Source organism: Castanea sativa, chromosome 6, assembly GCF_040712315.1.
Source record: "Castanea sativa cultivar Marrone di Chiusa Pesio chromosome 6, ASM4071231v1".
NCBI classification, from domain to species: Eukaryota; Viridiplantae; Streptophyta; class Magnoliopsida; order Fagales; family Fagaceae; genus Castanea; species Castanea sativa.
The window spans coordinates 27,238,215-27,264,431 of NC_134018.1; the positions used below are offsets into that span (position 1 = coordinate 27,238,215).

Below are 26,217 nucleotides of genomic sequence, written 5' to 3' on the forward strand. Positions count from 1 at the left end.
ACAAAGTGGACGGATCATCACCTACGAAATCCACAAAAAGGACGAGTCGTCCAAAATGGATAAAAATCTACCAAGTCCACATAGTGGACGGACATTAACCAAGTCCACAAAAAGGACGGGTCGTCCAAAATGGATAAAAATCTACCAAGTCTACATAGTGGATGGACATTAACCAAATCCACACAATGGACGGGGATATCCAAAATGGATGAAAATCTAGTCCAAATAAAGGACGGACATCTACAAAGTCCACATAGTGGGCGACATTATCTAAAATGGGTAAACATCTAGTCCACATGGTGGACGGATCCCTGTTTTGTCTGCATAAGAGACAGATTTCTATCATAGACCACATTGTGGACGGATCTCCCAATGGATTAAAATTGTCAAACAATGGATGGACCCCTGCGACACGATTAGACTTGCATACAGCAATAAATTAAAAATACTCGACGAATAAAAAGCAAGCAAATAAGATTCAATAAGATGAAATGTGCACAATTACAAAACGATGGTTCAACAAAATAAATTACAACGGTTAAAGTTTTGACCGCAAAAAAAAAAAAAGAAAAAAAAAAGAAAAAGAAAAAAAAAAGAGATTGCTACTAATGCTTCGGGGAAGAGTTTTTAATCTTTTGACCGTCATTTGGTTGACTTAGAGGAAGAGTTTGACCTTCGTCAGCTGGAGCAGCGACGGCAAACACATCGTCTGTGCTTTCTGAACGGACGGATTGCGCGAGTGTTTGCCCTTGAGCATCAATGGAGACATGGGACACGTCCAGATCGGGATACGATGACTTCACCTAACGGATGGTGTCGTCGAATCCGTCAGCAAAGGAGCTCCCAAGCTCTGCCAAAAGGAGGTCGGAGTCACGATACTCCTAGACGACTACTTCTTTTGCATTATGGAGTTGAGTCTTAGTCTCCGTCAGTTCTTTCTCCTTGTCCTTCAAAATTTGACGCAAATGCTCGTTCTCCGTCTCCAGCTCATCTCTGACCTGTTCCGAACACTTAAGCTTCCGATCCATGTTGATCTTCCAGGTCTTTAAGTCATGAAGCTCATCCTCTATTGTCTTATTCTTCTTCCTGAGACGGTCTATGGTTGTCTCGTGATTGAGGCAACTGCCCATTAACCCTTTCATCATCAGCATGGCCTGAAAGCAAAATACAACACTATGTAAATGACGGATGAGAATGAACATAACAAAGCTAGAGGACAGATTCAAAAGTACCTGTGCAATATTGAAGAGGCCCGTCTCTCCCATCGCCTCCGTCGCATGGTTGCCGAGGTCCTCATAATCGTCAGCCGTCAGGATGGACGAGAGTTTTTCCAGGGCATAACTTGAGTCTTCCCGAAAAGAACGGGTGGTTTCTCCCCGGTGGGAACTAGACCCTTCATCAAGCCCTTACCCTTTCCATGCCTGACGGGTGTTTTCTCGGCCTCCAATGCCACGACGGGCTCTAGGGTGGTCTTCTGCTTCTTAGGAGGACGGTCCACTTTCTCTGGTTGATTCCGTTTTGACGGAAGAGATGGAACCGTCCCCTTAGCTTGACCAACTTCTTGTTTTTTCTTCGCTGCTTGTTGTTTGATGAAGGCTCTTCTCTTGGCAGCGTCCATCTCTGCAAATCAAAGACGGATGTGAAGAGAGGCGAAAGTAAAAATAATAACGATAAAAGAAGACGGAGAGAGTTACAACGGACTTACGTTTTCGAACTCTGCTATTGTAACGACAGGCGGCAGATGAAGGTTCAGGACCGTCACAATACCAATGGAGAGTATCGAGAGTGACGAGTTGTGCCCACGTCCTCTCTTGAAACTTCGTCTTGTTGAAAATTCTCTCTAAGAAACTCCACTGCTCTAAGGTAACTTGTGGACGGTCCCGAGCTGCAAAAAAGACGATTAGACTTTGAAAAAATAAAATAACTTTCAAAGTTCAATTAGACGGAAACTAAAGCAATGGCGTACCCGACAGAGGCATTATGCCCCATGTAGTGTCGACGGGCATATACGTGCCATCCCTTGGACGACACATCCATTCGTCCCCTTCCAAAAAGAAATACCTACTCTTCCAATCCCTATTGGAGTCCGGTGTATCACTAACGAGCCTCAACAACAGGCTCCTAGCTACAAAACTGTACATTCCTTTTGACTTGACGATCTCCGTCAGACGAGAACAGTGGAAGAATTCTTCCACCGTCAACCTTCGAGCACCGTCAGACATGGCCCCATATAAAACTTCCACGCCTATGAATACTCTCCAGGCATTTGGGGAGATCTGAGTGACGGATAGGCCAAGGTATTGGAGCAGCTGACGGTGCAGAGAACTCAAAGGGAATCTGAGCCCTGCCTTTAGGGCTTGCTCATAGATCCCAACACTGTCGACCCCCTTGTAGTAACATTTTTCGGACTTGTGGGGGAGACGTAGACGGATGTTATCGGGTATTTGATACTTGGTCCTAAGTGTTTTGAGGTGGGATTCAGTGATTGAGGACCTAAAATCGTTTACCGTCCAGAGGGGTAGCATGACGAACTCTCTAAGACCATCCGGACCAATCACAGATTGAATGGGGGGATCCACACCATCTAAGCCACTACTTGACGACTCTGAACTCTCCGTCTCTAGACCTTCATCTAGGGAAGAAGAGGTACTGGATGGATTCCTTTCTTCACTTGAAGTGTCAGGATCTCTTGGACTTGACGGGAATCTCTCATCGTAGCCCGCCTCGTCGCAGACAAACGATTGATTACTTGACGCACTAGACATTACCGACATTTATGACGGTATAACCTAAGACACTAACGGATCTAAAGAAAGTGCATATATATATATATATATATATATATATATATATATATATATAAATAATAAAAATAAAGAGAAAGATGGAAGAAGGGTTTAGAGTACATACCGGATCGAGATCGAGCAAATATGAAATGACGGATAGACTAGCTGGACGACAAGAATGTACGGTAGAAATGACGGTGGCGCTCTGCTTGCAAATTTTTTATAGGAAGAAAAAATTAAGGGAGAAAATGCAGGCTTTTATAGAGCGAAGGGCACAGATTACGAAGGGACGCCTTGTTTCAGGGGAACAACTAATCAATAAGGGCCACGTGTCCTTCGCCATAAACACAGACCATGTGTCCTTTGTCATAGTACGCCAGGACCGTCCTATCTCAATAGATTGCCATATGAATCACTCCATGAATCTGTCTGGTATTCAAAGACGGATCCAAGGAGTGAAGGGGCAACTGAAGGGGATAAAAATAGCAGACGGATCTTTCTTCCGTCTTGAAGGGACGGAGGGGAGTTTGACGGATTGATACCGTAGGAAATGCATATATGACGGTGTTGGTCATTAAGTATCCGTCCTATATGGATTGGCTATAAATTCTCAGTTGTATGTCACCCGATATGCTTGACTCGACTTTTGCTTGATCTCCACACAAGCGTGTACCCTTGGAATCCTTGCGTTACACGTTTGTCTATAATAAGAAGACTCCTATATGGAAAATAGTTCAAGAAGGAAGTTGTATCTTAAAAGGAAAGGCAATGCTACGCCAATATAAATACCCTAGAAACCCTAAACATCAAGGTACGCACAATTGACTCAACTCTGGCACTCTAGGGTTGTAAAAAATTCTAACTTGACCTTCGGAGGGTTTTTGGCCGGCACCACACCGGTGCTCTCTTTTAGGTCTTTTATTTTCTCTTTGCAGGTGTTGTCTCGGATTGGAGAGTGCTTGCAGCTTACTGGTGATTTTTTCGACTTCATCAGTTTCAACGTAGAATAATCATTGAGCTTGATGGGGCTGAACCTTAGCCTCCGCCGTTTGAAGAATTTCTGTCTGACCTCCATCCACGATTTTGCTTTTCTTTCTCTCCACCTTCTCAGTTTTCCCATCCTTCTCTGGCTTTGCAAGTTGGTGGGCTTATGTTTACGTACAATTTTCTTCCACGTACCTTTATTACCATTGTGGCTTGGCCCTTTTGTTTTAAGAGATTCACGTGCTTCCTCACGTGCTTGGTTGCTCAGTATAATGGGTTCAATGTTTGGTGGGTTCTGACTAGGGCCCACGTAGTCAACTTAAACACTATATAAGTTTGCAACTTGGTTAATGGGATTGTATAACTCAATGGATTTGCTTTATGAGGAAATAACATTTCCATGGGATCAGCTCGCTTTATTCCCATTATTTTATTTCCCGAATTTTCCCCTGTTTCAGTAATTGCCTCAGTAATGTCCCATTAATGCGGTGATTTACTCCTGCACCGTTGACTGGCGTTACTTCTTTACGTGGGAGTGAAACGTTTGGCCTGAGATTATTTTCCGACGATGGTTCTGGCGTTGGTGCTTTTCCCGGTGGGCTGTGTGGCTTTCTATTCCCTCCTTCATCCTTCCTCCTATACCCCGCTTTCAACCACTTTCCATAAGGTGTGATTGTCTGTTCTGGATCTTTTGGTTTCTAACATTCTTTTGCTTCATGCCCGAAGATACCACATTGGAACCAGAGCCCAGCCAATCGTTCATACTTGAATCCAATCTGTACCTGATCGCCTTCTAGATTTGCTATGTAACCTCCACATCGAATGGGTTTATCAATGGGTATTGCTACTCGTACTCGGATGAAGCGAGCTTGATCCAAAGAGAAGGTTTTTTTTATCAACCTCCACCACCTGTCCCAGTCCTTTTCTGATATCCCATCCTGCTTCTTCATTGATTAGATCAAAGGGTAAGCCCCACACTTTGAATCCAAATAGGAATATTAGAGAAGGTAACCGGCCTTGCCGTCATCCCCCTCTCCCATCTACGAAGCACCAGTATGTGGTTATCAAAGCTCCACGGGCCATTATTTAGGACCCATGTCAGTTGGCTCTCCAATGTGAAACTAAATTGGAAGAGTCCGTCTCCAACGTCAATGATGCGTACGTCATTACCAAGCTTCCATGCGGACCTTAAAAGAGCCTTTGTTGCTTGCTGGTTGTAGGGCCGAGAAGTGAGGAACCGCCCTGGTAAGCTAAGTGAACATTCTTCCAAGGTTTGCTCTCGCCGCGTTGCCCAAACCTGTAGTATTTCACCCTCTTCCTCCGTAAGCTTTATCTGTTGTAGTTTCTCAATGAATTCAGAATCCATGGTTGTCGTGTTCCACTGCTAGTTGCTGTGGAAAGGAAGGCTCACCCGTAGTGAGAAAGAAAGCTCCTACAGAGAGGAGAATTCTACACCATTTTCTACATATATATTATTCCTCTAATTTTACTTCTTGGACATCGGCATGGTCCTCTTCTAGATGTAATTACATAAAAAAACTGGAATTCTGGAGTGTGTCGACTGTCGATGGTTAACATTAATATGGGCAATTTCACAGCCCAAAGATTAGTCCCAACCGAAATATTGTGTCAGCAGTGCCGATCAATAGATTACAGACATTCAAATAATTTCAGCAATAAAAAAAAATACATACAAATTATAATTTTTAGATTAAACATATATACAAATGTCTTCGAAGAGTCTGAGTGCTCACAACTTAGCTGCCGATAGTGCTTATCTATCATCTACTTATACGAATGCAAAATTCTTATTAATTTTTTATTTATTTATATTTTTTCACTCACATAAGTAGAGGATTTTTCAGAGTTCGATCTTCTAGGCCATATGGACATGCCTAAAGTTGAATAGTCTCCGTTGTGTTTGAAATTCTTGCATTGTTGACTCTTCTGAAAAACCACTTCTTCCCGTGGCTCCAGTGTCTTATTACTGCCAACATTAGTCTCCAGATAGTTTTGTGTACAAGCATGGAACTATCCAAATGAAAGATATAGATCACTAGCACCATTGTTGATGTGCCTCCTGTTAATATGAATAATACCAAAAAGCTATTGGTGTTAAGACTAGGGATCCGGATTTCATCATATGATTCAACTTCCACACACACTTGAGATACAAGCATGCCATTCTCTAATTCCCTTAGTTTGCCACTTTCAAATACCTTTAGTAAGGCTTCAATTATGCTGGGAAGCAATGGAGACCCCTTAGGAAATGCCTAAGGCGCAGATAAAAGAGAATACAGTTAGTAATTCCAAGTTATTATAATGTTTCATAAAGTTGGCAACTCACTTTATTTTTTATAGCTACGGTCTATTTAATAACTACCTTAAGAACATTTGTTAATTTATTATTTTAGAAAAAATTTAATACTACTTTTATAAAAAATATAAAAAGCTGTAAAAAAAGATAGTTACTTTTTTTTCCCATAAAAAGTTCATAAAAATATTTCTAAAATTAATGCTTTTAGAGTATTAATTAACTTTTCCCTTTCTGATATATAGATTACAGACAACGAAAAAATTATTAGGCACTCTTTGTAAGGTGTTACTCTCTCATCTCATATTTATCGTTGACCTTAATAAAAATTTATGGTAGAATTAATTTACTAGTAATGCGAGATGAGAGAGCACCACATCATTAGACATTAAAAGTACTTTTTTTTTTTCTGAGAAAGAAAACTTTGAATATTATCAAGAAGTAGGTAAATGAGCATGGTATGCTGCAAGAGTTTGGATTGGAACATCCTCCATCCAAATAGAAAAACCAATGACATGACGTGCATATTTAGCTAGGTTGTGAGCTATAGAATTGCCATTTCTACCAACGTGTAAGAATCTAATACAAGTAAATAAATTGGCAGCTGATTGAGCATCTCTGATTAGTAGACCAAAGGAAGCAAGAAAGGGAGAATCATTTTGTAGAGCTTTCATTATTGACTCTGAATCTCCTTCTAGGATTGCTTTTGTGAAGCCTAACTCAAGGGAGAATTCAAGTGCTTTTATTGCTGCCAATGTTTCAAGTTCCACCACAGTTTGAGGGAGTGGAATATTTTGGGATAGGGAGGTCATAACCATGTCATGGCAGTTGCGAATGATCACTCCAATACCCGCTTTATCTTCCTCCTTAAAGACTGTGCCGTCGAAGTTTACCTTATAATAATCCTCATTAGGTGGAGACCATCTTGACAGTGGTTGAGGTGGAGATGGTAACTTCCTTGGCTGGCCAACCCGAAATTCCAGTAGGGAATCAATTACATGTTGCTGAACTTGATCAACTGGGAAGCTTGGAGGTGTTGATCGGATAGCATTACGTCTGAACCAAATCGTCCATGCCATCATAACGAAGAGTTTCGCATTGCACTTTGAATCAAAGACATGATATAGGAGTTGTTGGAAGTTTTTGAAACTTGTTTGTCCTTTAAAATTCCACTGCGGGTTACCATCCCAAACTTGTGTAAGACTCGGACATGACCACAAAGCACGGAGCACATCTTCTTGTTGATTGTGGCAGTGGGAACACTTGGAGTCTTCCACCACACATCTTCGAGCCAGGTTTGATTTTGTGGGAATTGCATTTCAGCAAGATCTCTATATAAAGTTACGCACCTTACAAGGCACGGACAACTTCCAAATCTTTTTCCACACTGGTGTTGATTGCTCCATGGATTGCTGATTAGGGATAGCTAAAGTATGAGTTTCCTATTTTAGAAAAAGAAAAAATAACTTGATTCAACGGAGTAGTTGCTAGATTGAACATAGGGCCAAAATAGAACATCCTCCGTTGGTCTTTTGTTGAGTTGAATTTGTTGGATTAGCTCACATTCACCTTGGTTGAAAACATAGGACAGTAGTGATGAATTCCATTGGCGAGTGAGTGGGTTAAGGAGTGAACTTACAGTGGTGTCTTGCAAATCAGTATTCAGAGGACCATGAATCCTCAGATTGCTTAGAGAAGGCAACCAATTATCTCCCCACACCTTTATTGAATCCCCATTTCCTACCCTCCATTTGGCCCCCATCAAATTATCTCTCTTCCATGTAGTATGCTCTTCCATGCGTATGATCCACCCCTCGCCTCCTTAGCTTTCATAATAGAGCAGTTTGAATAGATTTTTGACATGAAAACTCGATAAAACAAGGAATTTTTATTGTGTAAGAGTCTCCAAGATTGTTTTGCTAAGAGAGTGTTATTAAACAAAGGTGGCTCCTTGAATCCCATCCCACCCTCAGATTTTGGTTCACACAAGTCCGCCCATTAACCCAATGTATTTTCCTTCGATTACCTCTCTCACCCCACCAAAACTTCCTAATTAGAACCTCAATTTCATGGCAAAGTGCTAATGGAAGCTTGAAACAACCCATTGTGTAAGTTGGAATGGCTTGGACCATCGCTTTTATCAAAACCTCCTACCCGCTTGTGAAAACAACCTCCCTTCCCAACCTTGTAATATCCTCCAAATTCTCTCTTTGATGTAGTTAAAGATTGCGTTTTTGCGTCTTCCTATAAGTGATGGTAGACCCAAATACTTATCATAGTGCACAATTTCGGGAACTCCTAGGACATCCTTGATTACTTGCCTCATTGCCTCCGTGGTGGATTTGCTAAAGAAGAGAGAAGTTTTCCCTCTATTGGTTGGCCTGACATACTTTCATAGGTAGCTAGAATATCCAACACCTTTTGACATTCCTACCTGTTTGACCTGCAAAACAGTAAGCTATTATCCACAAAAAGCAGATGATGGCCTTCCGTACACAATAAAAAGAGAAAGGGTGATAGGGGATCTCCTTGTCGAATTCCCCTTGTGGGTCGAAAAAAATTTTGTGGCTCCCTATTTACCAACACCGAATAGGACACAGTTTTGACACAAGTCATCATGAGGGTTATCCATCTTGCAATAAAACCCAATTTTCTCATAGTAATCTCCAAAAAGTACCACTCCACCTTATCATATGCCTTACTCATATCCAATTTTAAAGCCATATAGCCATGCTTGCTAGATTTATGATTATTCATGCTATGAAGAGTTTCAAAAGCCACAAGAATATTATCAGAAATCAATCAATTTTTTGTGAAGACACTTTGGTGTTCAGTTATGATGGATGAGAGTATTTTTTTTAAGCCTATTCGCTAGGACTTTAGAAAATTTTTTGTAAACGACATTGCAAAGACTTAGTGTTTGGTAATTTGAGACGGATGTAGGGTTTTTTATTTTTGAAATTAAAGTGAGGAAGGTGTGGTTAATGGGTTCAAGAAGTGTGGCTATATTAAGGAAGGAAAAAATTGAATTTGTTACATCACCATCAGCAAGACTCCAATAATTTTGGTAAAAGAGAGGAGGCATACTATCGGGTCTTGGAGATTTTAGGGGAGCCATTTGTTTTAAAGCCGCTTGGACTTCCCACTCCATGAACTCTTGAGATAGCTGAGCATTCATATCATCATTGACAATCTTTCCATTTGGTTGAGTTCTAATTCCCCCATTGTCGGATTTGATGAAGTGAATAGGTTTTGATAAAATTCCGTGAAAGAATTTGCAATATCATTTGGATGAGTAACCCATTCACCTGCTTGATTATGGATTCCAGTAATTATGTTTCTCCAGTGCCTCTGAGTGGCTCTGCTATGAAAATATTTGAAGTTTTTATCACCTCTAACTAGCCAAAATGATTTAGCCGGCTGCCTCCACAAGGTATTTTCCTTCACCATCAATTCATTTATTTCCACAATTAGTTCCCTTACCCGTAAGTTTACCCCTATTTGAATGGTTGATTGTTCAGCCTTAATCAGAAGTTTCCTCTTCTCAATTAACTCGCATCCGATATTCCCAAAGTTCTTCCGACTCCATTGGGTTAACTCTGATCCGCACTTTTCAATTTTCTTCATCACTATGGTTTCGGGTTCATTATGGAATGGGGCTCTCCAAACTGATTCAATTGTTCTCCCACACCCCTTATCTGAAAGCTAGACTTCTTCAAACTGAAAAGGCCTAGACATTGGTGGTGGATCAGGGCCGTTTGAAACAATCCAAATTGGTGTATGATCAGATGTACTACAATTCAAATGAATAACCCTTGTACCTACAAATTGTTGGAGCCATTCGTTTGTGCAAAAAGCTTTGTCAAGTCTCTTCCATATTGATTGCCCATTTGTGAAGTGTTTGCTCCATGTACACTTTGTACCCGAATAGCCAAGATCCATAAATCCTCATGCATCAATTGCACCTTGAAAGAGTTGCATCTGACCATGGCTTTGTCTATTGCCTTCTAGTTTTTCATCACTTCTGATCAGTTCGTTGAAATCACCTGCACATAACCATGGAATGTTGAATTTCCTATTTAGGTTCCGAAGAAGATCCCAAGATTCAATTCTCTAGTGAGTGTCAAGTTTCCCATAAAAACCTATGAAGCGCCATTCGTGTTCTTTATTTTTATTGATAATAGCATCAATATGGTTCTTATCAAACCCTACAACTGAGACATCAATGGATTCCTTCCAAAATAGCACTAATCCGCCACCCCTATTTGATCTTGGTGCTACAAACATATTGTCAAATTGTATTTTCCTTTTCACATCTTTTAGCCTAGCTTCATCTGCCTATGTTTCAGCTATAAACACGACAGAGAGATCTTTTGCCTGTATATGACTAGCAAGCTCATTCTCTATATATGGGTTCCCAAGCCCACAATAGTTCCATACTAAGCATCTCATTGCGATTGGCGGGGCTAAGTCTTAGCCTCCACCATTGCGGTTGAATAGTTTTCATCACCCTTTGAAACCAGCCTGCGCTTACTTGGTAACTCCAGATGGTCATCCCCACTTCTCTTTCCTCTGATTAGTTTTCTTTGTTCATTGATACCTACTACCCTTGTTTGTTTGTTCCGTTTGACCCTAGTACTCGGTCTGTTGGTAGTTAAGGAGGTGGCTATGTGGGAGCCCGTTGCTTGGACTCTATGAGGTTCAATAATTTCAGGCTTGTCTAACGTATTTCTCATTATGGGCCGCTTAGTGTATGCATGGGAAAAATTATCATCATAAATTATGGACAATGAATATCCTTTGAAACTCGAGATCTGACCTGAAGTACTTAAAATCTCATTAATTTCATTGATTTCGATTTCAAATAATTTGGCTGAATCAACGGCTTTTCTATTTAAGGCTTCTCATTAACTTCCTTTTCCAAAATAATTGGAGCTTTAATTGGAAGCAATCCATTTGAGATAGAGTCCTTAATTGAAAAAACTCTGGCTTCGAGTTTGACTCTAACAACCCATCCCCTTTATTGCCCTCATCACTTGCTTCCGTTACCAAATCTGTCACATCCCCTCTTTTATTTTCCTCAGCCCCGATTTCTGTAATCGTTGCTGGTTGGACTTCCTTTGTTGGACCTTGTTTTGATAAGTCATCCACTGGAATGGGGCTGTGCATAGAATTGTGAGGCTCCGAGTTGACATAAGGTTGCCTTCGCTCGTAGAAACCTTGAACATAGATGACATTCTTCCCACCAACTGTATGTGGGGTTGCCTTCAAACTGGAATTAAGTTGTTGACTATCCGGCAAGAGGGTACCTTTGCTGTCAATCCATAGATTACAATTTTTGTTGCTGTGATTCAGGTGGCCACACTAGAAGCAAAAATTTGGCAAGCGCTCATACTTAAAATTAATGCAATGTTTCTCCCCATTATCCATGGTTATTACCTTACCTCGGCAGAGAGGTAAGGTAATATCGATACTAAAACGTACCAGAATAAAATACCCAGCCCTCATCATCAATTGCCTTGGTTGATTTTTGCACTGCACCCACGGTGTCACAAATACCTTCAGCCACTTTTGTGTTCATGAAACGTACCAGAATATTATGGACTTGCACCGAATAGAGTGCTTTTGTAAACACCAGATCATGGACTGAAACGTTTGTATCATATCACTGTAGCATAACTAAGTGTTTGTCAAAACTTCAAGGTTGGCTTTGAAGAATTCGATCAACGTCACTTATGAAAGCTCAAATTTGTGTTAAAAACACAAAAGCTGTTTAGACCATAAATTAATAAATTGCGGCTCGGTTGATTTTACTCTAACTTAAACTAAGTGCGGAATAGAGTAAATGCGAACGAACAAATAATAAAACTATTCTAAGCTATATTCAACAAATCACAGCTGTAAAATGAAAGTTAAAAGAGTAGGGAAGAGAGATGCAAACACAAGATAACACGCTGATGTGTTATCGAAGAGGAAACTGAAGAACTCGGCGAAAAATCTCTCCGCCGCCCTCCAAGCGGTAAATCAATCTACTAGACAATAAGTTGGGATACACAAATAGCAAGATCCTCCAAGCCTAATCTACCCAATGTACCTAAGCCCTCCAAGCTCCTACTCCAACAAGGTTTTCGAAACCGTGTTTTGTCTAACTTTCCGAATCTCGCAATACATCCGATTGCATCCACCAAGCCTCATTGGCTTCTTTTGGCAAATCCCCAAAATTTCCTAAGTTCTAAAACACTCTTTACACTTTGAAAATGTGTGGGTTGCGTTTGAGTACAAATCTCCTCTCAAGGTATGGCAATAGGAGAGGGAAGGAAAAGAAGCTACAATGATTTTTCACTAAGGATAGATAGCTTTCTCTCAAAGATGGGTGTGTGTGTTGTTGAAAACCTATCTAGGGTTTTTCTCTCAGAATGACCTCCTCTAAATTTGTGGATAATGAGGATATATATAGCATGGGTGAAGGGTAAGAAAGTCACTTAAAAATCCTCTAGGCAGAGAAAGCCTTACCTGCGAGACACTTGCGAAATTGATAGCCTGACACGACTCTTCAGCTTCCAGTCATGTGCTTCTCACATGCTCTTTTCGCAAGAACCCTTCTCGCGAACTTCTCGCGAGCTAGTTGCGAAATGCACTAATCTTCAATTAAGCTCGAGTCTTCACCAACTTAATACTAAATCCAATACAATAAAATCCCACAAAATACAAGGAACAAAATTAAAGCAAATACAACACTTTTTGTCATGGAATAAAGCCAACATAAAATATAGTTGTAAATCATAACTTTACAGCTTAAATTGTCAAAGATGAAGAGAACTCTGTGATCTTTTTGGTTTTGAATATTGAAACTGTTGGTGGACCTCCACAGTTGCTTGAAAGTCCTTGCTTGGATCTCCATGTTCAAGAAGCGAGGGGTTAGAAATTGTGCTGCTATGATGAAATCTCCTGATCACTAGTCCTTTTTGAAGAACAAACCTAGTGTTTTCTCTGTCTGATAGTGACAATTTACTCCACTTATTTGCCAAGTCCTCCATGACTAGGAGAAGGTTTGGATTACTCAAGAATAGATATGTGTTTCCTTGTAACCCCAAAAAATATACCCTGACAAGCCCCAAAAGTAAACTTGTTACCACTAGATATGACAAAACTCTCATTTGAAAGAAGGGATTGAGAAACTTCTACTACCTAAGAGAAGAGGGAGTTTACTTTCTTAGCGATAGAGAGACACTTCCTCACTAACAATAATATCTTAAAGAATAAGATAAAAACGATTTGAAAGTACTCAATAATTATCCATAGATAACATAAGAATACAGGATATATTGTAGGAGTATAATGAGCCACTAAAACCCAAGCTTGAATTCATGCCTCTACTCCGCAGACCTAACATTACTACCTGATTCAATAAATATTTTCTAACCCAACCACAAGAATTTTAACCTAGCCCTTAGTCCTATTACAATTAATAAACATATATAAAGTTAGCCGCATCTCAAGGGATATAGTAATTATTGTAGTGACGTAATGGAAAATAAATTATATTAAGTAAAAAAAAAGAAGTGGAGAAAAGACTTTCGAAACCGAATCCTCCAACTTTATAGACTGGCCCAGCTGTCGTAAAGCCCTTGCAGTATCTTGCAAGGAATAACTTGGCTACAGGAATTTCAAGAAATATGGCTGCTATCTCTCTATTTATCAGGTCTTCAGCGTATTCATCAGGTGAGGTATAATTCTTGATATTTTTTGGATTGAAGCCCAAGACCTCCACCAAATATTTCCCAACAAAGGCTGCTCTAGAGCAACCAACTATTGCATTGCTCTTTTGCAGTGTCTCAATGTCATTTACAGTGGGTTCAAGCTGTTGTACGGTGAGCATGGTGGTGAGATTGGCTGTGTAAATCTGCATAATAACTAATGCCACAAATATCCTTGCCACCATTGTCATCCGTGACAGACTGCTATGCAGTTTCAGGGCCGGCCCAACAAAATTTGGGGCCTAAGGCGGAAATTTTATATGAGGCCTTTTTATATGTAAACATTAATTAAATAAATATATATAATACAAATTAAATTAAGACTAATTTGATGTAAATATAGAAATTGATGAATAATAATAATTAAACTAAGGTTAATTTCATACAGAGAATTGAATATCATAGTTGAACCATAAATTTAAACAAAAAGAACTAGAAAAAATATTATATTTTTAAAAAAGAAGCTTACTATAACTTGGATATATAACTACGCATAGTTAAGTATAGTTGTAACCTAAATTTTAATTTATATATTCTTTTTAAGAGAAAGAGATAGATAAATATTATTTGGTGCGTGGCTTTGTAGGATATTAGTTTACAAAAATTAAGATCTCAAACTATTAGAGAAGATTAGTCATCATTGATGTTCTATCACATTTGCAGCATTTTTTTTGAAACATTTTAAGGTTTCAATTGGTTTTAATTTCTATTGGTCTCCTATTTTGGAAGCCTTGTTAGAAATAAACAATTGGTTTTAAAAATGTTCACAATATAATGTAATAATGACTGTAATTGATAAAATTCAACAACTTAATTTATTTGTGTTTGAATTAATTTTTTATGTGATTGGTGACATGTTAGTTAAATTTAAACTTAAACCTATAGTAAAATTTGTAGTATCTTTAACATCACTTAAAAAAAAAGTACTAATTATTTTTAAAATATTATATTTTTATAAAATTTTGGGCCTTTACAAATGAAAATGGGGCCTTTTTTTTAGTAGGGAAATTTTTTTTGGTTGTGGGGCCTTAGGCCTAGGCCTAAGTTGCCTAGGCCTTGAGCCGGCACTGAGTTTTTGTCCTGCTCAATTCATTGAATTATAGTAAACGTTAGCACAAAAACTCACTTTTTTTAGACTAAAAACTATGATAGATACTCAACTTTTGAAATAAACGAAGATGCGGATATCCACAAAATAACACTAGTTTTTTTTATTTGTTACAAAATAAAAGCTCAAGTTCTTACGCAGAGAAGACTTCATATTACCATGTAAAGAGAATAGTGCTGTGAAGGCTAAGCACAACAAGGTTATCATTTGATTCAGTGCAGAGCCCTTAAGTTCCGGCCAGTAACGTCTTTCTATGAACCATACAACTAAGCCATTGTAGAAATTTATTGCTCCTATTAATACCCACATGGCATTCGTATAGGGCTTCAAGAATAACCATGCCTTATTGCATGTTTTTGATCGAACCGGAACTATCATTACCAATCCTGATTCGGTATAGGGGTGTGTGAATTCGGCATGCTTCTATCGATTGTCTACTATTGCTACATCTCCAACAACTGCATCAAACTTCTGCTCCCATGCAAATATGATTTCCAGAACACAAGTTTAATCAGTCTTAATTTGCACGTCCATCTAGAAAGTAAGAATTGGATCATAACAGAGATTAGCAAGACAAACAACTCAAAGGATTGCTGCTACAATATAAGATGAGTCATGAGTAATGATGAGGCAGTGGCAGTGACAATGATTGATTATGTATAGTTGACACTGTTGACGGTTTCCATAATGGGACTTTCCAAGTCATATTCTTTTCAAATTTATTTAATTCAATTGATTTTATCTTTCACATTATTTGAGACATACAGCTTTAGAAACGTTGCTATAGCTCGATTTTTATGGTAGCGTATAGAAGTTGAAGCGGAGGTGGTTTGATGCATTTTAGGGCGTAAGGCAAAAATTGAAATTGAGGCATTTTATATATTTAAATATGATTTTAAAAAAATTAAATACTATTTGAACTTTAATACCTTTTTTTTAGATGCAAAATTATTACTAATTAATATGAATTACATAAGAATTTTTTTTAAAAGTCTATAAACACAAAATATTTAACAAAACTTTTCATACCTATTGATGTGGTAGAATGGTAGTGGTAAGTAAAAAAGTGATGTTGGCGGTAAACTTAGGTAAAAACTAGTAAAAGTTTACCAACTTGACTATCATAAAAAATGTTGTGAATTTTTTTGCATATTGCTCTTTTTTTTTTTTTGTGGAGAAGTACTACATTTATAATAGAACCCATTATACTACTGAAATTATTTTTTTGCCATCAATAACAGTCTATAACAATTTGCTACTTAGGATTTATCGTAAAAGTGTTATAAAAAATGTTGTAAACATAACATTTTTTTTTTTCATTTGATAAAAATTTTATTTTATTTTATTGACTAATATTTAAACTTAATTAAATTAAAATTTGGAACCTATCATGTACTTGGGGCTTTAGGCAAATGCATTATTGGCACATACTATTAAGCTGGCACTAAGTTGAAGCAACGTTGAAAAGAAAAGGCAACTTATAATTGCTAGACTTAATGTCTAATTGTATTAAACAATGTAATATTGTATACGGGATTGTCTTTAGAGAGCTATGAGTGTTGTTCAATAACAAATGTACTATAAGTAAATACAATGCAACTAAATCGGCCACAATGGGCTTTTACCCCTTTCTCACAAACATTTCAGTGAAATTTCATCTATCTGAAATTATTTAAGGAAATGCCCCTGTTTTGAAACTCGATTTTTTAAAAATCGAGCTCTAAATGTAAAACCCGATTGTTGGACAATCGAGTTATAACGAACTTGGACTTAGAAATTTTTTTTTTTTGCAACTCAAGTTCCACAAAAAAAATTTCAAGGAACTCAAGTTCCAAGATTTTTTTTTCCTAAGTCCAAGTTCGCTATAACTCGATTGTCCAAAAATTGAGTTTTAAATTAAAACTTGATTTTTAGAAAGTTTTGGCAAAAGGGGCAAATGTCCATTTTGGCCCAACTAAATCCCGTATGCTATATTCCAGTAACCTTCTAAAACTCATGTTGGTGAAGTGAGACCAACTTGAGTTTGAAAACTAGATCTAATGTAGGACATAATTTGCAATTTAATTTTTTTGTAATTTATTAAATTTAGTTTTTATGTAATTTTATTTTAGTTTAAGATTTTTATTTGCTTGATTTTAGGTGCTTTTAATACTGTGGTGCCAATCCCAAAGTACTGGAAGAATTTTTGAGCCTAGCTTCCAATTTACTTGTTTTGAAGGGTGTGGAATTTCCTACAATGGGAAAACCTCTTAAAGCCAATCTAACGGCCTAAGAGAGTTTTAGGCCTAATTGGTATTCTTTTACCCTGTATGGGTGCTTTCTGAGAAGACTTAAGCTTAGTAGTGCTGAGCTTTCCCCTTTTTGATGGTTCTTCTCTTTTCTCTGAAATATCTCTCTTCCCCCCAAAATTGCCAACCCCTTTCCTCATACCATGGGCCTTTATTTATAGACTTCCCTTAGTAGGGTCATCATAATGAGGGAGTGGCTTTTCATGTTGGTAGGTCCTTTTAGGATATATTCCTAACTAGATGGGACCCATTCCTCATGACTGATGCGACTCTCTTGAAACTTGCACTTGTCGCCAAACAATGCTCAGCAGACAATTTCCCCTAAGGCACTATCGTTCCTATCCGATATAGATCCTAACCTAGTACCGGACCTTGACCAGGCACTGGTCCCTTGAATTGATATGGGCTCTGACCTGGCATTGGGCCATATACTCTTAAAGCATACGGAGGCTAATGGATTGGGCCTACATTTAATGCATGTACAAACGACCAGGATTGTTTGACATTTCGTATACCAAGGCACGTGTGTAACGGATAACAAGGGGGAAACCTTGTTATTAAATTTCCCTCCAAAAGCATTTAAAACCACTTCTCCTATAAATAAGGCCAAACCTCCATTGATTAGTTTCTTTATTTCATTTCTCTCTTAGCATCCTTCATTTCTTCCTCTCGAGCCACATTCCTTCCCCTAAGATCATCCCTTTAGACGTAAAGGCAACATTGTAAGTTCTCTAACCTCTCCCTTACTCTTCAAAATCTATCTTTAGACTCCCAAAAAAATGGGTTTTGCTCATCTATTAGGCACTAACACCACTGTGGCAGCCTTTAAGACCAGGTTTAATATCCCTCAGGACGTAGATATTGAATACTGTTCTGAAGGGAATTTGAAAAACAATAGGCATCCTAGGGTAGTTTTCTTTCCCCTTATGGCCATCCCCTTAGTTTTTATAGGCAAGGTTCTCAAATTCGGACCGGACCATATGGTCCGATTGGATTAACCGTGAACCTCCTGTTATCGCGGTTCTTTTAGCTCTAAGAACCTCTCTATGCGAAAAAAGCATGAAACTGCTTGAACTGCTGTTGGATCGGACGGTTTTAAGAATCGTGGCCAGTTTTCAAGGTTCGCACGGTTCCCTTAAAAAAAAAAGTTAACAGCACCGTTCTGGGATACATACCATATTTAGGCCAGAAAACATATATCGCTCAGTGAAGAATTTGAATAAAAAAATCGAGAGAAATAAAAAAGAAAAACAAAGAGCCATATTTTACATTATAAACGATTTTCGCCTGAATGAACTCATCCTGTCGCAGCATGTCGTTGGTCGCCTGAAGCAACCCACAGTTGGTCGCTCCTTTCTTCTTCTTCTGCGTTTCACATCCTTTGCTCTGCTTCTTCTCTTCTTCATTTTCAATTTTTTGTGTGTTGTTATGTCCGCCCCTTCAATGCCTTGTTCTTTGTTTTGTGTAATTTCTTAGATTTGCGAGCCTTCACGTGACTATTTCAGCCTTTTGGTCATTCAGTCATTTGAGTTGACTAAGTCTTCCTCCACTTCACATTAATACCTAGGTTTTCTCTTCTTTTTTTTTTTTGGCATTTGTTTTATGATTACTCTAACTAAAATTTAAAAACTATTATTAATTTGTCATTTATATTAATGTTATTGAACTGAAACGTGTGATTAAATAAATTGACATACTAGTGGAAATATGAACTTATTACAAAAGTTTTTTGTTTTTGTGTGTTTTTTTTTAACTTATGCTATTGTTATCGTTATTATTAGTATTATCACACGTTTTACTAATCAACATACATAGAAATACTATATCTATATTTGCTTAAGATTTAATATTTCTTATGTGTTTGTAAAAACTTTGATATGAAAAATATATCTGAAATATGTATCTTTATTTTAATTGGATTTTTTTCATTTAATTTTTTTATTTTATTAGTTTAATATATTTATTTATAATTTAAATAATTATGACATCATCACGGTTCGACCTTGGTCCGACCTTAAAAACCTTGAACCTTTTACTTTTACGGTTCATTGAACGGTCCAGGTTTGAAAATCTTGTTTATAGGCTCAGACCCGACAAGTGTCTCCCTAACTTCTATAGAGTAGTGAGTAGTGTGAGTTGCCTTTATGAACTGTAAAACTTAGGGCTCAATCACCATGACATGAACTTCCTGTACGGTATTTATGGTAATCTGAGAAATGACTACTACTTAAAAATCCGAGACCCTGTAGTGAGACTCATCTCATGCCTTCTCAACTCTAATAGGAACTTTGCAGGGGAGTTTGTAAAAGTGAGTGGTAACTAGATCGTTGGCAAACTCACGTGCCCAACATCGCCTTGGCAAACTAGTCAGTACCTTTATTTTCTTGAGCATGAGTAGTGTAGGGTTAACCACTTTTTGCTTTACCTAACACCCCCCCCCTCCCCCCCAAATTTTATATTTGTATACGTTCCATCATATTCCGTATATGTGTTATATATATATATATAAATAATTTTCTTTTGCTTACCTTTGTTCTCTACTTACCTGGCTTTCTGTCTTCAATGCAGTTTCCAAGTGTTTCAAACTGGATCTCAAAGCTATGCATGTTCGGGATCTGAACTTCGTGTTGCGCTTGGAGATGTTCATCCACTACAACGGGCAACTTAGAGCTTTACACCTAATCCTCGGCTACATTTCATCTAAAGAAGCTACCAGGATCAGGGAACTCTAATGGTTGGTTGACCCCTGGTGTCTTACATAGATGTCAGCCTCCTAAAATTCCTATCGAGGCGCCTTACCGTGGGTGAAGCTCGGGAAGGAGGACCTCGTCTCATAAGGGAAAGTTCTTTGGCACTGATCAATGGCAGTTCTAGGGATATAGTTTTCTAGGGTAGAGTAGAGCGTATATTAGTAGAAGAGCCCACTGTTGCGTATATTAGTAGAAGAGCCCACTGTTGCAACCCCAGACGCCAACAAGGTCCAACGGAGTAACATGAACATTGAGCGCTACTTCTCAGAAGCTTTGCCAACTAAAGGTCAGGACGGGCCTCTCCCTTTAAATTTTTTTGTGCAGGCCTAGAGAAACAGGCTCAACGGTTGGGTCGTGGATAGCCTAGGGCAAGCCGTACTTCTCCCTAAGTATATGACGTATTGGTCGGATGGCAGGGATAAGGATATTGCCGTTAACTTGAAGTGACACGCCATTGCTGTAAGTGCTTCTAATCAGGATCATTCCTTCCTGTTATTTCACATTTCATCTAAGTATCCTCCCTCGGCTCTTATTTAACCTTGCCCCCTCTTGTTTTATTTTATTTTTATTTTTTTTATTTGCCTTAGGCCGCTCAAATGACACATATCCTTAAAGGTCGGCTAAAACTGGCCACCAAGAAGGCAGATGGGGAGAAAGCCTTCAAGCAAGTGGCTGAATCCACCCTCCAGGAGAAGGTTCAAGAGTTGGCCCATATGGAGTAAAGGGCCATGGTAGCTAAGAGGGCTCGGGACTCTGTCGAGCGGAGGGTTAGGGTGTTAGAGGGTAAGGCAATCTGTGTGGTTTTGGCCCGGGACAAGGAATTCGCTGAGCTAAAGGTGATGGTGAAGCAAGTCGAGCAACAATTCTATGACATGAGATTTAGTGATGCTGGGAACTCAAGCGGCCCTATTATATTTCAAGCTTAGCGGATGGGGTTCATGCAGGGCTAGATGTCAACCATGAAAGCCCTGAACCTGCCTAAGACCTCTCCCTTTAGAGATTTACTTGGGCGCCATTGCTTGATGACCCTCCCATCTAAGCCCAGATCAGGGGACGACTTGCTACAGAGGTTGAAGAAGGAGAAGAGGAAATATGAGAGAGCTCACCGAATAGATCGATTCCCACGTAGTGGTGGTAGACCTAGAAAATTCAACTTCTCCTATAGCTCTTGAAGATACTGGCACCTCGGAGGTTGCTCTTGCATCGACTGCCCCATCTTCTAGTGGTGCTTCTCTTGTCCTCCCTAATGCTGCCCAAGACCCTTCTCCTTAAATATTTTACCATATTATTTTATTTATTTATTTATTTTATTGTTATTATTAATATTATTATTTTATTTCAATTCCCCTTTGTTGTGAATTTAAACTCTCCTTTGTTATTTTATGGATTAAGCCATGCTTTTGCCACCAAGTTGTAGAATGGTTATATATATATATATATATATATATATATATATTAAATTTGTTCCGAGTAAATTTCAAATTTAGTTTTGCAAATTTTTATGTGTTTATGATTGGGAAATATTGTGATAACCGAACAGCAATAATCAATCAAATCATTATAAATAGTTCTTGCGTTGTGATGGGCTTTCCTTCCTTATGAATGTTTACTACTAAATCGATAGCCGTGGTTAGTCAAATCGAGATTTCCATTTTTAGATGGTCTTCTCCCAGATTTTTATCACTCGTTGATCGGAATTGGTCCAATTTAGCTCTCTGTCCTTAGATATTCCCATTATCTGTCCTTAGATCAATTCATCAAGGTTTCCACCTAGTCGATGATTGGGGTCAGGCTAAGGCTAAGTTTTTGTCCTTAGATAAGTTTGTTAAGGTTTCCACTTAGTTGGTGACCAGGATTAGGTTGAGGCTAGGTTTCTTAGATAAATTTGTTAAGGTTTCCACCTAGTTAGTGACTGGGTTCAGGTCGAGGCTAGGTTTCTATCCTTAGATAAATTTGTTAAGGTTTCTATCTAGTCGATGATTGGGATCAGGCCAAGGCTAGATTTCTATCCTTAGTCCCTTTAGAGTAAAAGTGTGTGATACAACAAACATAATTTAACATTGATAAAGTGTGTGTTAGACATTTCATCATAATGGTTGCACTTAGTGGTAGTATCTTTTCAAATTACTCGCATTTCAAGGTCGGGAAATGGTCCTTCCTCCAAATCCTCCAAGTAGTAAGTCCCTACTCCTACCATTGCAGTGACTTGGTATGGGCCCTCCTAGTTTGGGGCCAACTTCCTTGCACCTTGATCCTTAATATTTACCACCACCTTCCTTAAGACTAGGTCCCCTGCTACAAACTCTTTTGGCTTTACATTTTTGTCATACCTCTAAGCCAACTTCTGCTAATAGTCGACCAATCTGATCAAAGCCATCTCTCAGCGCTCTTCTAGGAGGTCTAACTACTCGGCCACACAAGCATCATTATTTTTTGAGGAAAAATCTGAGACCCTCATACTAGATAGGTCTACCTTCAAGGGAATCACAATTTTGGTCGCGTAAGTCATACAAAAAGGGGTTTCACCCGTAGATCTCCTAGGCGTTGTGTGGTAAGCCCATAGCACATTTGGCAGCTCCTCGGCCCGTTTACCTTTAGCCCCTTCTGTCATTTTCTTTAGGTCGTTAATGATTTCTTTGTTCGTCGCCTCTGCTTGTCCATTATATGGGGGGTATGTTGGAGTCGAATATCTATTCTTCATTTTGAGATCATTGCAATATTTACGAAAGGCCTTACTATCGAACCATAACCCATTATCCAAAATCTGCGTTTTTGGGATCCCAAACCTTATGATAATATTTGTACAACCAAACTTTTTCACATCTATATCTCAGATGTTGGCTAAGGCTTCCTCTTTGACCCATTTCATAAAACAATCTGTAGCAACTGTGGCAAACCTTTTGTTACTAGTGGCATGAGGAAACGAACCCACAATGTCTAACCCTCACTTGGTGAAGGGCCATGGGCTAGAGATCGGGTTTAGGTTCCCTCTTGCCTGGTGGATATTTGAGGAGTGCTTTTGACATTGATCACACTTCTTTACTTATTCGGCAGCATCCTTTTGCATGTTTGGCCACCAAAATCCTTGTGTCATGGATTGATGTGCTTGCAATCATCCTCCCGTATAACCTCCACAGATTTCTACATGCAGCTCAGTTAAGAGACCCTCCATATCCCCGAGATGAAGAAATAACATATATGGTCCTCCAAATGACCAATGGTACAGCCTTTTGTCTTTAGACAACCAAAACCGGGCCAAAGTCCTTCGTATCTTTTCAGCCTCCTTCGCTTCACTTGGTAGAACACCATCCATTACAAATGATACAATAGGATCCATCTAACTTGGGCCGGGCGTTGATATTATGGATACACATTGCTGATAGTCTATGCTCAGATAGTTCAACACCTCTACTGAAATTATATGAGGAATACAATTATCCATGGATGAAGCTAGAGTGGCCAAAGAATCTGCATGACTATTCTATCCCTTTGAATTCCGGGACACCTTCACCCTTTGAAAGCTAGCTAGTAGTATGCCAACCAACTACATGTACTCGGCCATCTGAGGATCTCTTGCCTTAAAATTTCCTTCCACCTGACTCGCTATCAAGTGTGAATTTGAAAAGATCTCTACCTCTTATGCATCTAGCTTCTTAGCTATTCTAAGCCCCGCAATTAGCACCTCATACTCAACTTCATTATTGGAAGCATGGAAATGAGTACAATGCCTATCTTGGCACCTCGAGCATTAGATGCACCATTAACATATACTTGCCAAGGTCGGACTGAGACTTAACAAACCCTATCTGTACTACTCGCAGAGGGCCTAAACTTTGCCAAAAAAAATCTGCCAACACCTGCCCCTTAATAGTGTTCCTTGGTTTGTATCTCACATCAAAACTCGAGTCTCGTCCCCCTTCTTCTTGTGAAATCAGACCTCCTAAATAGCGACTGTAAGGGGTGTTCGGTTAACACATACACCGCATGAGCTTGAAAGTAGTAGGGCAACTTCCCTGTTGCATGGACTAGTGCTAAAGCCAGCTTCTCCAATGGCAAGTACCTCATTTCCGAATCTAACAGGGTCTTGTTGATATAATACATCGGCCTCTATATCTCCTCCTGAGTTTTCAAAAATACCACACTCACAGCGTGATCAGACACTACTAGATACATATACAGATCTTCCCCGGGCTCAGGGTTGGACAAGATAGGTGAGCTCATCACTTCAGATCCCGAAATGCTTCCTCACATTCCTCAATCCATTGGAACCTTTTCCACTTCCTTAGTAGTTGAAAGAATGACCTACATGTGTCTGCCAATCATGAAACAAAACGATTCAGTGTTGCAATCATCCCCATGAGTTTCTTTACATCCTTTGGGTTGCTAGGCAGAGTAAGCTTTTGTATCACCCTGATTTGATCTGGGTTCACCTCAATGCCTCGATTTGTAATTATATATCCTAAGAACTTTCTGGCACCCACTCCGAATGCACATTTATTGGCGTTGAGGCGTAGTTTGCGTTGCCTCATGATTTTGAAGGTTTCGTTTACGTCCGTCACATGCCTCTCATCCTTCTTACTCTTGACCACCATGTCATCGATATAAAATTTAACCGTGTTCTCAATCTTAACGCTGAAAATTCTTGTTACTATCCGTTGGTAGGTGGCTTCTACGTTTTTTAGCCTAAAAGGCACTATAGTCTAATGATAGTTGCCCTTAGGGGTTATGAAAGATGTCTTCTCCTAATCCTCGGGAGTTAATGTGATATGGTGGTATCCTTAGAAAGCATCTAAGAAACTCATCCTCGGGTGCCCACAAGTGGCATCAACTAACTAATCAATCTTAAGGATAGGGAAGGGGTCTTTCGAACATGGTCGGTTCAAGTTGGTAAAATCTACACAGATTCTCCAATTCACATTCTTCTTTTTTACCACTACAGTATTCGACAACCATTTAGCAAAGAACACTTCTTTAATAGCCTTAGTCTGTTTCAACTTTTCTACTTCTTCCTTCATGGCCTCTACATGCTGTTTTCTAGATCTCTTTAGCTTTTTCTTTTAAGGAGGGAATAGGGCATCTACATTCAATTTATGGGTGATGAAGGTCGGATCCACACTAAACACAAAACATCCAAAATTTGTACCAAAGATAACAGCATGGTAACACAGTCCTCTAGCGGTAGGTTTTTTCCAACTTGGAAATATCTATCTTCATATGGGAGGATTCTAATCTAGACCAACTCTTCTACATTATCAGCCCTGGTGCCCCTCTCAGGTTTCTGTGCTTGCTATAATGATTTTGGTTCAATTTGCTTCTTTTGTTTCATCTTACGATTGATCGCAGTCACTAGGCACTGTCGTGCAACTAGTTGATCCCCCTTGACCACAACAATTCTATCTTTGGTGGGGAATTTAACCTTCATAAGTAGTGTGGATGGTATCGTTCCCATGGCATGAATCTAAGGCTGACCAAGAATTGCCATGTATGGAGAAAAGAAATTAACTACAATGAAGTTCACCATTACCTCCTTCCCTTCGGTCATAACAAGGAATGAAATCTGCCCCTTGGGTGCCACCACGTTCCCATCGAACCCCACCAAAGGCGTGTCATACTTTGTCAAATCTTCCTGCTTCAAACCTAGGCCTAGATAAAGGTCAAGATACATGATCTCAACCTTGCTTCCTTTATCTATTAACACCTTTTTGACCAAAAAGCCTCCAAATCTCAATATCACGACGAGGGCGTCGTCATGTGGCTAGGATGTCACCTCAAAGTCGTCATCTCCAAAAGCGATCAGCTCTCTAGCCAGCCTTAACCTCTTCTCTGGCTGGTCTGTAACTTTGGGGCCTTGTTTGTGGGGTAATGTTGAGAATCCCTTTTCGGTAACTTGCACTTACGCCAATGGAGGTTGTATGGATAACTTCAACAATTCCCAAAGGTGGAGGAAGTGTATTTCCTTGATTCCTTGAAGTTTGCCCTACCATGCTACCTCTTTGCTTGACCACAAACTCCTTTAAATGCTTGACCTTTACGAGCTGCTCCAAATGATCCTTAAACACTCTTCATTGTTTGATGGTGTGACCCTTCTCTCGTTGATATATGCAATATAGGCTTTGCTTCCTCCTAGATGGGTCCCCTCCCATCTTACCCGACCACCGAAAGTAAGGTTCACTTTTTATCCGTTCCAAAATCTTGTGAATTGACTCCTTGAATGCTACGTTAAGACATTT

The 26,217-nt window shown here is 39.2% G+C and overlaps 1 protein-coding gene and 1 pseudogene across 1 annotated transcript; both read right to left on the minus strand.

Annotated features, from left to right (window-relative positions):
• Positions 1-4,728: 4,728 nt before the first annotated feature.
• On the minus strand, positions 4,729-5,136 carry LOC142639731 (uncharacterized). Its single transcript, XM_075813869.1, has one exon. It carries the CDS (start codon positions 5,134-5,136, stop codon positions 4,729-4,731), a length of 408 nt encoding a protein of 135 aa, XP_075669984.1.
• A 529-nt stretch (positions 5,137-5,665) lies between these two features.
• The window catches only part of LOC142639732 (glutamate receptor 2.1-like), a 43,591-nt pseudogene continuing 23,039 nt past the window's right edge, over positions 5,666-26,217 (minus strand).